The sequence below is a fragment of the Vidua chalybeata genome, chromosome 6 (assembly GCF_026979565.1).
Source record: "Vidua chalybeata isolate OUT-0048 chromosome 6, bVidCha1 merged haplotype, whole genome shotgun sequence".
Classification (NCBI taxonomy): Eukaryota; Metazoa; Chordata; class Aves; order Passeriformes; family Viduidae; genus Vidua; species Vidua chalybeata.
Window position 1 is genome coordinate 34,329,037 of NC_071535.1, and position 13,599 is coordinate 34,342,635.

The window sequence follows — 13,599 nt, forward strand, 5'->3', positions numbered from 1 at the left end:
CAGGGGAGGAAAGGGGTAAAAGTGAAAAAGTTTTTTGACTGTGTCACAGTCTTTTGTGGCTTCAGAAATACACGTGTTCAGTTCCAGCACTGATGGCAGCTTGAAGCTTTGAGTTTAACTTTTTAACATATTTGGATTAAGTAGTAAAAAAGAAAAAAAAATAATTGGCATGCTCCCCTAGAACCAAAAAGCAACGAGCAAACAGAAAAAAAAAGAAAAAAACCCCCACAAATTCCTGAACCAGACTTCTGCAATTCTTAACTAGTAAAAATAAGGAAACATCTCCTTACAGTGGAGGGGTGCTCGGCAGGAAAGGAGATGACACCCTATGGGAGAGGTGGACTTTGGAGATGGTTGAAACTTCATAATTTCATTGAATAGGGTCAGTGCCTGGGTTTATTGTGTTTTATTTCAACACTTGCCATTGTTGCTTTCTTTTGTACCATTTTTGGATGGGTTTTGTCTCTTTGTTTTTTCACTCTGTGATGGTTTTGCCCTTCTTGGCACGCAGCTGTCTGACCATCTGGGCAGTGGCAGCCCCTGACAGACAGCTGTACCCTCCAGTGAAACCGTGCTTCCAGGACTGGTGTCCGGTGAGGTAACGGAGGAGAGGATCCCTCCCCCGGCAGCACCGTCCCTCCACCACCTAAAACCCCTTGATGTAGCAATAGGCCTCCAGGGTGGCAAAGAGGATGTAAAGCAGCCAGAGGCTGACGAAGAGCAATGTTGTGGCCACTTTGCACCCTCGGGGGCCACCCAGCTCCCCCCCAAGGTGGGGTCGCCGGCGGTAGAGGAGGACGCTGATGCAGATGAAGGCGAAGATGGTGAAGAGGGTGACGGAGAATGCCAGGGTGCCCGCTGACACCTGGAACTCCTGCCCCTGCGACGCCCAGTAGATCGCTGCCACTGACCACGCCAGCCCGATGCCCAGGAAGACATTGACAGCGTTGCTGCCTGTGACGTTGGTGATGGAGGCATCAGCGTACATGTCCTGGATGGCTGCGGCTTTGCTGGCGAAGGTGTCTGGGGTTGAGGGAGGAGGGAAGGAGAAATCACTGGGGGTCCAACAGGAGAAACAAACAACCCTTCATGCCTGGGGGACAAGGGAAGCTCAGGTATGTCACCAAACAGGTTAGGACACAGACCAAGAGGTGCACAATCCCCTCCTAAGTTCAGAGATCCCATGTTGCCACAAAGCAAGGTGCAGACCTTGCCTGGAGACAGGGCTTTGAGGATACCCTTCCCAGCCTGACCCCATCCCATGACAGAGCTTCTCCCCTGAAATCCCCTGAGCATCTCCAGAGGATTTACCTCCCACCCCATCCCCTCCCCATGTCCACCCCACCTGGTACAGAAGTGCCGAAGGCGACGAAGACAACAGCAGTCACAGAGTCCTTGAGGCCAATGGTGCAGCCGAAGTGGGAGGCGAGGTCGCCGATGACGGCTGTGAGCATGCCAATGATGAGGATGGAGACGACGAAGCAGGCCCAGCCATTGCAGTACTCGGTGGGGGGCACACAGGCAAACAGCACCTTCCAGAAGACTGTCAGGAAGTGCATCACGTAGTCAAAGCAGGATGGCAGGCGCTCCTCACCAGACTCATCCTCGTCCTCATCGCCTGCTGCGAACAACACAGAAGGAGAGGTCCAGCATTCATTCCATTGGGGCAGCTCGTGTTTGTCTCCTCCACCCCAAGGCTGCAGGGATCCTGCTCTAGTGGGACAAAGTGGTGTGGTGCTGGCCATGACAGCGAATTCAAGGTCCACCAGGTCCCTCAGTGATGGGTGAAGCTTGGCAAACAGAATGTCTCCCAGCCACCCGAGAGCCCTCAGGGATGGGGAGCGATGTAGTGGGGTGTTGTACCCACAGAGGGGCAGCCCTGTCCACGTCCATAGGCAGTCACACAGGAGGTAGTCAACCTGTGGAGATCACTGTTGAGTGGCATGAAGAAATAACACAGGCCAGTGATGTTTTGGGCCAAAACTAATGGAAAGTAATAGAACTGGGAAACTGGAGAGATCTTTTGATCCTCCTGCTCCAGAGCACAGGCTGGGCCTTCCACTACTTCCTATACAGCTGGGTGAAAAGCACCCCTTTGGGGCAGATGCCAAACCAGCCATCAAGGAAAGGTTCAGAAAGATGTCCAACTGCCATTAATGATGTGCCTAAAATACCTTCCCCACAGCGGCCTGGCTCTGAAAGCAGAGAGCTCTCTCATCAGGCAACAGCTGGCAAGTCTCTGGGTCTTTTCCTTCACCAGCTGCTGCCTCATGAGGCAACATCTCCAATCTTCATGTGGTAACTCTCCCTACTCCCAGGAACTCTACTGGCTATGGCAGGACATCTTCCATTAGGAGCAACCTACACTGGCCAGGATCCCAGCCAGGATGGGATTTTGCTGCCTGTACACTGCTCATCAGATCACCAAAGCAGCAGGAGCACTACCAGCTGAGGCAGCCTTTGAAAACTGGCCTTCTGAAGGGCTCTGCACTAGAAGATGGATCTCCTGGACTCCTCACTAATGTACCTGCAAAAGCCCACTATATTTGGTGTAGAGGAGCTCTTTGGACTGGCTTTACTGATGGGTCACCACAGCTGAGTATCACTGACCAGGGAGATGCTGTCCTTCCAGGCTGCATGAATCCTGTGGATGTTCGTATGGATTTTCTGATGTTCCCCTCACCTGCGCTCACAGTAATGGCCTCCATGAACTGGTCCCTCCAGGAATGTGTCCCTACAACCAAAGCCAGGTTTGTCTTCCTAATCAGCTTGTCCACGGTACTCTGTTGTGGGAATAAAGATGCACAGCAATTAAACCAGATGCCATTGGGCAAGAATGATCTTGCAGTTCACTGTGGTCTCACAGACCCTTTCCAAACTATGCAAGTGTCACAAGCACTCACCTACCCGCTAGATTAGGCCATGACTAGGGTTGAGCCCACCTTCTCGCTAGTCTGGTTGATCCAGACCTCACCAGAGCCAGCTTGTTTGCCACACCTCAATCCTGATTAGGTTCTTTCTTCCCTCAACCCTGCGTCACCAGGGACAGCTTTGCTCCTGCATCCTCCTGCCCACTGGAAGAAGCAGAAGAAGCTTCCAGCAGGGCCTTCTTGCCTTTCTCCCTCCACCCCCACCAACCAGCAGCTGCTATTTTTGATATTTCTTGTAGACTTCACCCGCCCTTTACTGCATTACATACTTCTTTTCCTCTCTCAACAGCCCTTTTCCTGCACATGCTGCCCCCTCAGTCTTGCTCTCCAAGGCTGCTCAAGAGTGCCACATGGCTTTTCCCTCCTGGAGGACCCCTAGGACACCTACTGACCTTGAACTCATAGGACTCCTCAATGATGACTTCCAGTTTGGGGTGCTCGCCGAGTATTGGTTTGCCCATCTCTGCAATTCTCTTGGCTTCCTCCTCTTCAACTGTCATCTTCCTCTCAGCTACCTCTGTGAAAGCAAGGCCAACACCAAGCTGTGGGCAGCAGCCCTGGACCTTCAGGGCACCATGGGGGCTTGTCTGCTGTGCCTGATCATGGACTTCTGCAGCACCCTCACAGTTTGCTAAGCTCACACAGCAACTTTGGGGGCAGTGGTGGGGTGTTGGACCACAGAAACAAAGGACCAAGATTTCTGAACATCAGTCACCGAGAACATAGGCAATGTGTTTTTAATTTATTAACAAAAAACCCTTGGATGTTTCTTCAGTCTGCATTGGTGCTCTCAGCTGATACACACTCTCCCATCACCCCTGCAGCAGCCACAGTTCTGGGGAGATTGAGGTATGACATTCTGCCATTTGGCAGAAGTGCCCTTTAAGGCACTTCTAACACCCTGACATGCTCCCTCCCTCATTTGAATTAACAAGAGACAGAGCCTTTTTCCCCCCTTTGAGCAGAAAATCATGGTTGGCTCCTTGTGCCACTCAGTGTTTGATCTAACACTCAGACACACACAGTCACAACCACATGTAAACCACACATGCATTGGAAAAATTAACAAGAAGTAATGAAACAAGTAGTTTTTTCCATTCATAATACTGTGAAGTTGCTAAGGTGCTGGAACAGGTTGTCCAGAGAAAATGTGAATACCATGTCCCTGGAAGTTCAAGATTGGATGTGGTGTTTCAGCAACCTAGGGAAAGGTGTCCCATGGGAGTGGGGTTGAAACCAGATAATCTTTAAGATTCCTTCCAATATATTCCATTCTGTAATTCCATATTTAGTTTCTGCTGAAGGAAACTAAACCAGGACCCTGGGTCAGCAGCATGCTGAGATGACCTTGTGTCAGGCTCAATCTTGCTGATGACCCAGCTAACCCAGCAAGATGCCTCAAGAGGGTTCTGGTTGCCCAGATGGGAAGGAGCATCCCAAGCAGATAGAATGGTGCCTAGGCCTGGCCCAGGTCTCCTCTTCCACCCACATGCCTAAGTGCAGGAAGATGCTGATGGGCTCTCTGTAAAACAGACATCTCAAGAAAGGGGCTGGGTTTCCCCTGGCTTTCCTGTGCCTCACCAGTCAGGGTCTACAAGCTGCAATACAGGGCCCAGCTGAGCCTGGGAGTGCGAGCTGGAGCTCTTTAGAACCTGCGAAAGCATATCACAAAGGCAGAACATCTTGTTCTGGCTGAGCAGTGGGTCAGATGTTACCTGATGCTTCCTGCAGAGATTACAAATGCCCAGGTAGTGCCTCAGATGTGATTAATCTGATGTGGACTCCAGCAAATCTCACACTTCACACTAAAACTCACATAGAAATTATGCAGTGAAATCTATTTATAAACTCTGACTTCTCTCTTCATCTGCCTGGCTAGATTGACTGCAAAGACTGTAAGCCTTGCAAGACCTTCAGAGTTTATAAAACATAACTCCTGTGGCAGGTGACATTATTATAACCCATCACAGAAAGAGAAAAGTTGCATCCATCATTTAAAATCAATGATGTACATCAAAACCATCACTGCTTAGCTCCAAAACAGCATCGTCTGGATTTAGGAATCCCTGCAAGCTTAGAAAAAAATTACACAGACAGAGGAGCACAGCACCTGGAGAAGAAGAAGGGCAATGCAGGATGCTGGAGGATGCAGAGGGCACACTTTTTCACTGAAAGGGTAGTTAAGCATTGGAATGGGCTGCCCAGGAAGGTGGTGGAGTCACCATCCCTGGAAGAGATCAAGAAATGACTAGATGTGGCACTATGGTTTAGTTGACATGGTGCTGTTTGGTCAAAGGTTAGACACAATGATCTTGGAGGTCTTTTCCAACCTTAATGATTCTATGAGTCCATGATTCTTTGAAAATGTTCTGCTTTACACTACACTTGGAGGCATGAACTGATGATTATCAAGAACAAGATGCAAGGTACTTATATTCACTGGAACAAGGAGTCAGATATCATGTGGCTTCTTCTAAGACACAAAACAAGAAAGTCCTGTGTCTTGGTCTACTTGGGAGTGTGTGAAGATAAGCTGTGTCCATTGACGAAAATGCAGGTGCTCACACATCAGTTGCCATAGCACATATGACATTACTTTGCTTTTGTCTGAGCTCCCCATAACCTGAAGGTCAGGGGCAAAGGCACCCTTAGCTCCACAAAACCCAGTTTGGCAGATGAGCTTTAGCACATGCTGACATGTGCTGACAGAACTGAGCAAAAGCACTACAGCCATCCCAGCAGGGTTGCAAAGCCCAGACTTGGTGAGAGCCTGACTCACTACAACCTTCCCTGGAATAAATGCATCCAAAAAGCTGCGGTCACAGTTGGCGGCGCAGTCCCTTAGGCTCCTGCCCGCTAGCTGCAGTTGCAGAGTGCAGAAAGCAAATGTCTGGAATCTGAGGAAATGCTCTGAAAATAGGGAATATCAGGCAGCATTTCCTCAGTTTAACAACTCCAGGAGAAATGATGCAATGAAATCTCGATCCCCAATCTAACTGATTTGACAAAAGCCTTTGGCATGGTAAGAGAACACAGAGAGAGTCTCACGCAAATGTTATGCCTCTAGGCAAGGCTGAAATGCAGGCAGGTCTGTGGGCACATGCAGTGCAGCAAGCTTTCTTATCTTCATAGGAAGTGGTATCCAACACAGCTTTATCCCAGAACCTGGCATCTTGCTTATGCTAGTTTATGTACTTGCACCAGGCAGGACAGTGAAAGATGTGAATCTCTTCCTGAGGAGGAAGATCTCCTGCATCTCTTCTCTGCGTGTGCCACATCCAGGGCTGTTGGGCAGGCTGTATGGGAATGCCTGAGTTCACAGGACCTTGCACCTTCTAGCATGTAGCTTTGTTGTCTCTGCAAGCCACCTGTGGATCACCTACTGATGCAACAACCAAGGCAATCACTTGCCAGGCAGCTCTTAGAGTAAATCAAGCAACACAATCATGTGCAAGAGTGTCTGTCAGCCTTGGAACTAGATGCTAGCATGAGCATGGGACCAGATACCCCACAAAGTGAAGGTGGTGGGAGTCCTGCTATTCCAGAAGGCACCTTGCCAGCAGACTAAGTGCCACCAGAGGCACCTTCAAGCCCTAGGTAAGCCATTTGGAGTGAAGAGACAAGCTGACTGACAATAGAGACCTTCAGCCTACTGAAAGCATACCCACAGAGACATGAATAACGGAGGCCCTGATGTCACCTCCTCTTCCACGTGTACAGTGAACCGGGGTGCAGACAGAAGAACATGGGCACCTAAGGGCATCCTATGGGGACAGATGATTGAACATGACTGCCCGGTTAAGTCTTTCAATGTCAGCTGCAAGCAAACCACAGGAGAACAGGCACAGGGAGCACATCCAAATGGGTACCTCATAGAAATGTTAATAGTGGAAGCTTTTGGATAAGGAAGAAAGAAGGTAATTCCTTAATGTCTCATTAAAATGCAGTCACATTTGTGAACGTGCAACAGAAAAGCAAAGCACAGAAACCTAACCTAAACCTAAATTTCAAAGGTGCATCTGAAAACATTTAAGCTGCCATTGTATTTTCACCGAGGCCCCAACCTCATGTAGGAGAAAAACACAAGACTCCCATGTCAGTTCTGTGCTGGATCTTGCTCAATGCACTCAAGTGACCCATAGGTGCTAAATACCAGGCTGCTGACCTCTGAAATTAAGGCAGCGGCAGGAAGGACAAATTTAGGAGCCCAGCTGATATTTCTTCTCCTGAACCTATACTTGCCATACAGTTAAGGTGGGGAGCTAAGCACCTTCGAAGAGCAATATGAAGCACCTACATGATTCCACCAATTCTGCCCACCTACTGTTTAGGACACATGAGCATCTTGTGGTGGGACTCAGTGTCAACAGCTGCAAAACACCAGATCCCATCCTAAGCCTGCTCCAGGCCTGTTGGGTCTGCCTGTTTCAATGGGATGCTGAGGGCTGAATTGAGCCTGTGTGTACTGACCCAACAGCTGAGAAGGAATAAACTCTTGCAAAAAACCTAGTGGCAGAGAACAATCCCAGTGCTCCAGTACTTCCAGGAAGCACTTCAGCCAGCACAGGGTGCACCAGTCTGCCTATAGAGCCACAGGAGGTTGCTATCCTCACTTGCTTCCATCACTCCTTGTAATCCATCAGGCTGCTCGCTTGCAGCAAGTGTGGACATGCTCCCACACAGTCTGGTTGATGTAGGGCTGGGGTCTTGGAGTGCTCCTCCTGAAAGCAGAGACAGGACGTCTGTGATGTGTGTCACACATCACCCCAGTATGGCAGCCTGTAAAGAAGACTACCAAGGGCTGAGCTAAATAAAACACAAAGTAAGGGGGAGTGAGGATTGGGGGGGGGGGGGGGGGGGGGGGGGGGCGTTGTATGTTGGGAGAGAGATTTTAATTTGGAAGGTCAAGTCTGTCAAGGTGAATGCTGCCAAGCTGCAGCTTAATTATTAACTAGCCTGATTTCTGTTTGCATCAGTACCTACTTTTCAATGCGGATTGCACCCTGGACTCCCTGCTGTCAACTCCAATTAAGCCTGATAAGGTCTGGCTGTGCCTATAGAGAACAGAGCTTGCCAGGACCTTCTGGGCTGCCTCCACCTCCTCCCTGGGAAGGAGAAGGTGGCCAGAGAGGGGTCCCCTAGACCCTGTCTGCTCTGGCACCTAGGTATGTGCTACTATTGAGTGTTAGGAACCTCTCTGGGCTGCAGGAGCACACACAGGCTGCTGAGGCCAGGCAAGCTGGGGTTGCTGTGCCAGCTGCTGCATCAAGGTACCTTGCTTCTGGTGCCAGGGAGCCAATGAATTAGAAAGAATATGCTACAAGCAGGTGAGACAACAGGTCTGCTAAAATCAAAGGCTGGGTGGGAGGAATGAGGATGAAGTACACTTTTGCTTGGGTTGTAGCAAAGTCACAGCTGATACCCACTAGGTACTGGACTGTGCAGGAAGCAAGGAGAAGTTCTCGGATAAACCACTCCACGCTCTCATTCTGCATTGTTCAGACCCTTAAAGCTATGACAGACAAGGAACCTGGTTATGGTCCTGCCACTGCTGTGCTCTGCAGCCCTGGGCATGTCTCTGTCATGCTCACTTCTCAGCTTTCACCCCACGTCCATCTTTGTCTCTCTCAACTTACATCTGCAGGGCCATCCCAGGATTTGAGCTGCAGTGATCTGCAAAGCACTTTCAGACCTGCACATGGCAGACCATTTCTTGGGGTCAAAATACTCTAAGCATATCCACTCCTCATTGTATTTCTTCCAGGGAAAGGTCAGCACTGAGCTGTGTTCCCACATCACGCATTGCTTGCCCACTCAACCTCCTTCAGACTGGGAGGGATCAAACGGGAACTCAACATTGCCTGTGGCCTCTTGGACACATTATAAATCAAAGTTAGATAAAGTCCATTTCTATGGTGTAATCTGGCCACTGCATCTTTTGAGCTGAAGCAGGCAATGGGAAGGCCCTGTAACACCATCAGAGAGGTAGATACTCATCACCTAGGCAATGCTGCAAGACTACCAAGCAACCATGGGCCAGTTTGTATTCCCTGACAGTTGCTGAATAAATTGGACTAAAACCAGCAAGGCATTCATGAAAGATTGCTATGAAGACCATTTCACACTCCTCAAGCTATCTTGCCTCCATCCATTTCTGGAGTGGGCATGTATCTGCATGAAGGTCACCCCTTTTGGAGACCACGCTGCTAGGAAGAAATTAAAAAAACAATTAAAATGGGATTTTTTTAAATTTTTTTTTTTTTGTGGCTTAATAAGATATAATCCTGGCTAAACAAAGTAAATAGTGCACATGAATGAGTTCCTCTCTCCAGAGCACTGTCAAGCTGTCAATCACAAGTGGAGAAGACTTCTGGCTAAAAGACACTCTGGCTTTGGAGATTAGCATATGGATATGCCCTTTATGGAAGCACATGCCCACCTACAAGCACTGGCAGCCTAGGCTGCCTTCTAAAATGTAAGGAATCTGCTTACTTAGCCCTGAAAGCTATTTTTGAGACATGATACATCCCATATGCATGCCCAGCATTCCTTAATGGTAACTGGGAAATGATGCACATTCATGAAAGGGAAGCTAAGGCACAGGGCTGGGAACTGAGCATTATTCCACTCCTGGCTCTGCCTTGAGATTGCTGCTGACATGACCATCCCTGACTGGCCAGACAACTGGCATCTCTGCTCCTCAGTCCTTCCCACTGCTAAGTGGACATGGGAGTTTAATGCATAAATAGAGAAATATATTTAGAATTATTTTCTTTGAACTGGATGAGTATATAGAAATTATGATATAGAAGTATCTACTATTTAGCCCTTTAAAGATCTAGATCACTTGAGCCTAAGAACTTTCAAGCAAAGGCTGCACTCAAGCTTTCAGTGACTTTTGCAAGGCTGGAAAGACCTTGAGAGCAGCTCTTCCACTGCTGGCAAAGGCAGGGACAACTGAAGTACCTTTGCACTTTGGTATCAAGTATTTCCCTGTATAAACAACAGAGAGATCATTTCCAGTGTCAAAACAGGAGGTTAAAAAAAACCCCAGACTGTCAAGTCTCTCCACAGCTATGCCATAGTACTCTGAAGCCTGAACAGTTGGCACTGGACACATGGACAAGTGTTGCATGGCCTTGCAAGTCTGGCTCAGAGAGAGATGAAATTTGGAAGAAATAAATGCTGAGCAGAACCAGTGCCCTGCCCAATTACTTCACCTTGTGTAAAATTCACAACCCTGTTTTCCTTGGGAGAGCCCTGCAAGGCCAGGGGGCCAAAGTCAGGATCCCTCATTTCTTCCCAGGTAAGGGCTCTTGGGACAAGAGAGGCATTGTCACTTGGGCTCATCCATCAGGGCACCCACACTTTCTGTGAAGAGAAGGGATCACTCTTGTGAGCGGGGGCTGTGCAGCTGCTGGCCCTGCAGGGGCTGCCAAAGCGATGCCATGGGAAGGGGAATGCCCCAGGGCTGCAGGGGAGAGCCAGGGCACCCAGCAGTCCCAGGGACACATCCCCAGGAATGGGGATGCTGCCCAGGAAGGGCTGTGCAAGCTGCTCTAGGAGGCAAGGGATGAGGTGCAGGACTGTTGGATTCCACTGGAACATTCAATAATGCAGTTTTTAAACAAAGATTCCCATGTGCTGGTGTAACCTAAATCTAACATGACATGGACTAAACGAGGACGTCGCTTCTCTCCCCACTGATTAGCCGTGATTGCTGCTGAGTGACACTCCAGCACGTGCCTGCTTGCTGGCCTGCTGCTGGATTGAAGCATGTGTGGGGGCCAAGCACCATGAGCCCAACACATGTCACATAGACAGAGAGCACCCTGAGGCAGCTCAGCAAGGGGGACACCCCAGTGACCCCTCACCAGACAGAGAGGAGGCTCTCCCTTATGAACCGAAAAGTAACTTTTCATAGCTGGTGACCAAGTTCTCCAATAACAGCTGCCAAAAGCAATCAGGCTGGATCAAAACAGAGGGAGGAAAGTTATGTTATTTTAATAGGAATTATGTGGTTCCCGGAGTTCTGATCAAATTAGGCAGCTACTGAATTAAAGCAATGAAATTACTGGGAAGGAGGCTGTGCTCAACTTATTTCCAGTCCTCCCGGATCTGAAGAGGTAACAAAGGAAACGGTCCAAACTATTCCAAGGAGTTTCCATAAACACCCTAAGCTGGTATTTAGGGAACTGGGGATTTCTGCCTGCCACTAGCAATTTTCTAATTAGTCCAATAGCCAACGGCCTCAGGACATCCCCTGTGCAGCAGATTTGGCATCCTCTGAAAAGGGGCCACACTGAAGCCTGTGTGGCAGATGCTGCTCCTTGGATCTGCAGCACAGCTCAGGCATCATGAATGCTTTGGATTTCAGCTCTGCTCGCAAACCTGTGGGATTTTGAGCTCCTTTCTGCACCCTCCATGCCCACCCTTGTCTTTCAAGAAATGCTTCTTTAGTGGAAATTCAACAGTAATCACATCTGGAATTGAAGGAATAACCACAATACGGGAGGCATACACCGCACCACAGTGGGATAAAGAACACCAGTGTAATGGGGATTTCAGGCAAGGAAGAGGGGCTCTGCATTAATACACATGAAATCCTGACACAGGGACAGGAGATGCAGAGTACAGAACCAGAGCTGAGGGTGAGGAGGGAAATGGTGCTGGTCGTATTCTGGTAGTACTGCTCTGGTGCTGGGCACACCCTGGGGACCCCGTAGGATGGGAGGTGGAGAGCACACAGGTGAAGGCACTGAGGGGTGACATGTGACCCTCCATGGGAAGGGGACACCTGCACAACCTTGTACCCTTGCCCACCCCAGGCAACACTGTCCAACACTGCAGAAATGCCACCTCCCTGCATCTTCCCCAGTGCATCAGCACAACCCAAGCGCCAGAGTTGCCTAAAGAGAAGCTTGAGTCACAGCTTCAGACTGTGTTGCTTTGCAACTCTGTCTGGATCATTTCCTCAAAACAGCAAGGAAAAATCTGGAATATGGGAAATTCTCTTAGATGCCAATCAATCACTGTTATTTTATTAATTGTACTGCTCTTAACTAGTTCATGCTAGACACAAACATCATGAACTGGGGTTGTCTACAGCACAACAAACACAAGCAGGGAGGATCTGACCAAGAGGGACAAAAAGAGAGCCAGAGCAGCCAGAGGAAAGGAGAAAAAGCACTTACCTTGTGTGAGCAGTAGGGCTGCGGAGAGAGAAGAACATGAGAAAGACAGAGAGAGAGAAAAAAAAAAGAGGGAAAAAGTTAATATCCAACAGGAAAAAGCTGTTTTGCAGATGATGGCTGTCAGTGAGCAATGGACATGGTGCAAGGCAGCATGCGAGCTCACCAGGGCTGCATGTTGGGCACAGGCTGGGGAGCAGACACCACAGCAGCAAGATGGAGAGGAGACTGGGGTGCTCCAGTGAGCACCACGGCACTGGCTCCCCAAAGTCACCCCTTCCCCACCAGCAAAGGCAAAGGGATGGGATGCAGCGGGGGGGAAGTGGCAAGGAGGGAAAGGGAAAGGGGGGAAGGAGGGCGGTTACACTTGCCACTGGGGCCTGACACAAGCCAAACTGACTCAAAGGCGTGGGACGTGCTCCCACCTAAGCTGGGTATGTGTGGTTGTGGCAGGGCTTGGCACAACTGAGGAGCCCCAATAAACCTGTAGATATTGAGAAGGTGATGGGCAGCTCATTGAGAAGAGCAGCATCAGAGGGAGGCATTGATTAAATAGATGGCCTCCAGTGTCAAAAGGGGAAGGGGGTAGCATGGCCATGCATCATCCCTCAGGATGATGCCTTGGCTCACCTACACCTATCCTACACCCCACAGGTACCACTTTCAGAGGGTCAGGGTGTCTAGAGGAGCACAGGCACATGTAGAGCATCACTGTTTGAGTCCTCCTGGATCTCCCTGTTCCAAATTGCTGGTCTGCCTGACAGTGCTGCATGGACACAGGCCATGCAACATCACCATGGTGGGATGCAACTGCCTGTCAGGAAATGTGACTTCATGGTCTCAGGAAGTGTGACTGCATGGTCCTCTGAGATTTGAGGTGGAAGGAAAAGAGGAGAAAGGAACGAAAGTCCTTGCAAGGGATGACCTTACCCTGGCTCTCCATACAGACACAGCCCAGCCCCTTTGGGCAGTGACCTCCTGACCCTCTCCTCTCTTCATCTCCCCACTCCCCAGACCTGTCACAAAGAAACATCTGGCTGGATCCCTCTTAAACCTAACCCACAGGCAGCCACAGCCACAGCTACCTTGACCCAGGTATCAAACCAGCTACAGCAGAGTCCATGCAGCAAAAAAACTCAAACGCTCTTTGAGAGGGGCCAAGCACCAAGTCTGTGCCTTAGCTTTAACTTCTACTTGTCTTTCAAACAGCAAACCAATCCCCAAAGACTGGATTGCATGTAGTGACAGTATTGTAATTACTAACCGTTACTATCATGCACTTTTAGTCTCAGAAGCTTAAAACTCTGTACAGAGTTAGTATTATCAGCCCTATTTGACAGATGGTGAAGCAAGCAAAAAGAAGCTAAAGGGAACATTTTGCAAACTCAGAAATGGGCTGGAGTCCAGAAGTGCTAATTTTCCCAGATTTGCTGGTTCGGGCCTCTGAAAAGCAGGCACTTTCATACAGATGCACCTAA

General features: G+C 49.3%; 1 protein-coding gene across 7 annotated transcripts in view; it reads right to left on the reverse strand.

The window, feature by feature from the left end:
• Window positions 1-390: 390 nt before the first annotated feature.
• SLC8A3 (solute carrier family 8 member A3) overlaps window positions 391-13,599 on the reverse strand; it is a 111,863-nt gene continuing 98,654 nt past the window's right edge. For 3 of the 7 annotated variants that reach the window (XM_053944794.1, XM_053944793.1, XM_053944798.1), the window contains exons 4-8: window positions 12,125-12,142; window positions 3,323-3,447; window positions 2,684-2,783; window positions 1,346-1,621; window positions 391-1,023 (exon numbers count right to left, since the gene is read on the reverse strand). In XM_053944794.1, coding sequence (XP_053800769.1) covers window positions 647-1,023; window positions 1,346-1,621; window positions 2,684-2,783; window positions 3,323-3,447; window positions 12,125-12,142 — 896 coding nt within the window. In that variant the 3' untranslated portion in view covers window positions 391-646. Of the gene's footprint in view, window positions 1,024-1,345; window positions 1,622-2,683; window positions 2,784-3,322; window positions 3,448-7,543; window positions 7,608-12,124; window positions 12,143-13,599 lie in introns of those variants that run through there. The other 4 variants (XM_053944796.1, XM_053944795.1, XM_053944799.1 and 1 more) reach the window with 3 other exon arrangements.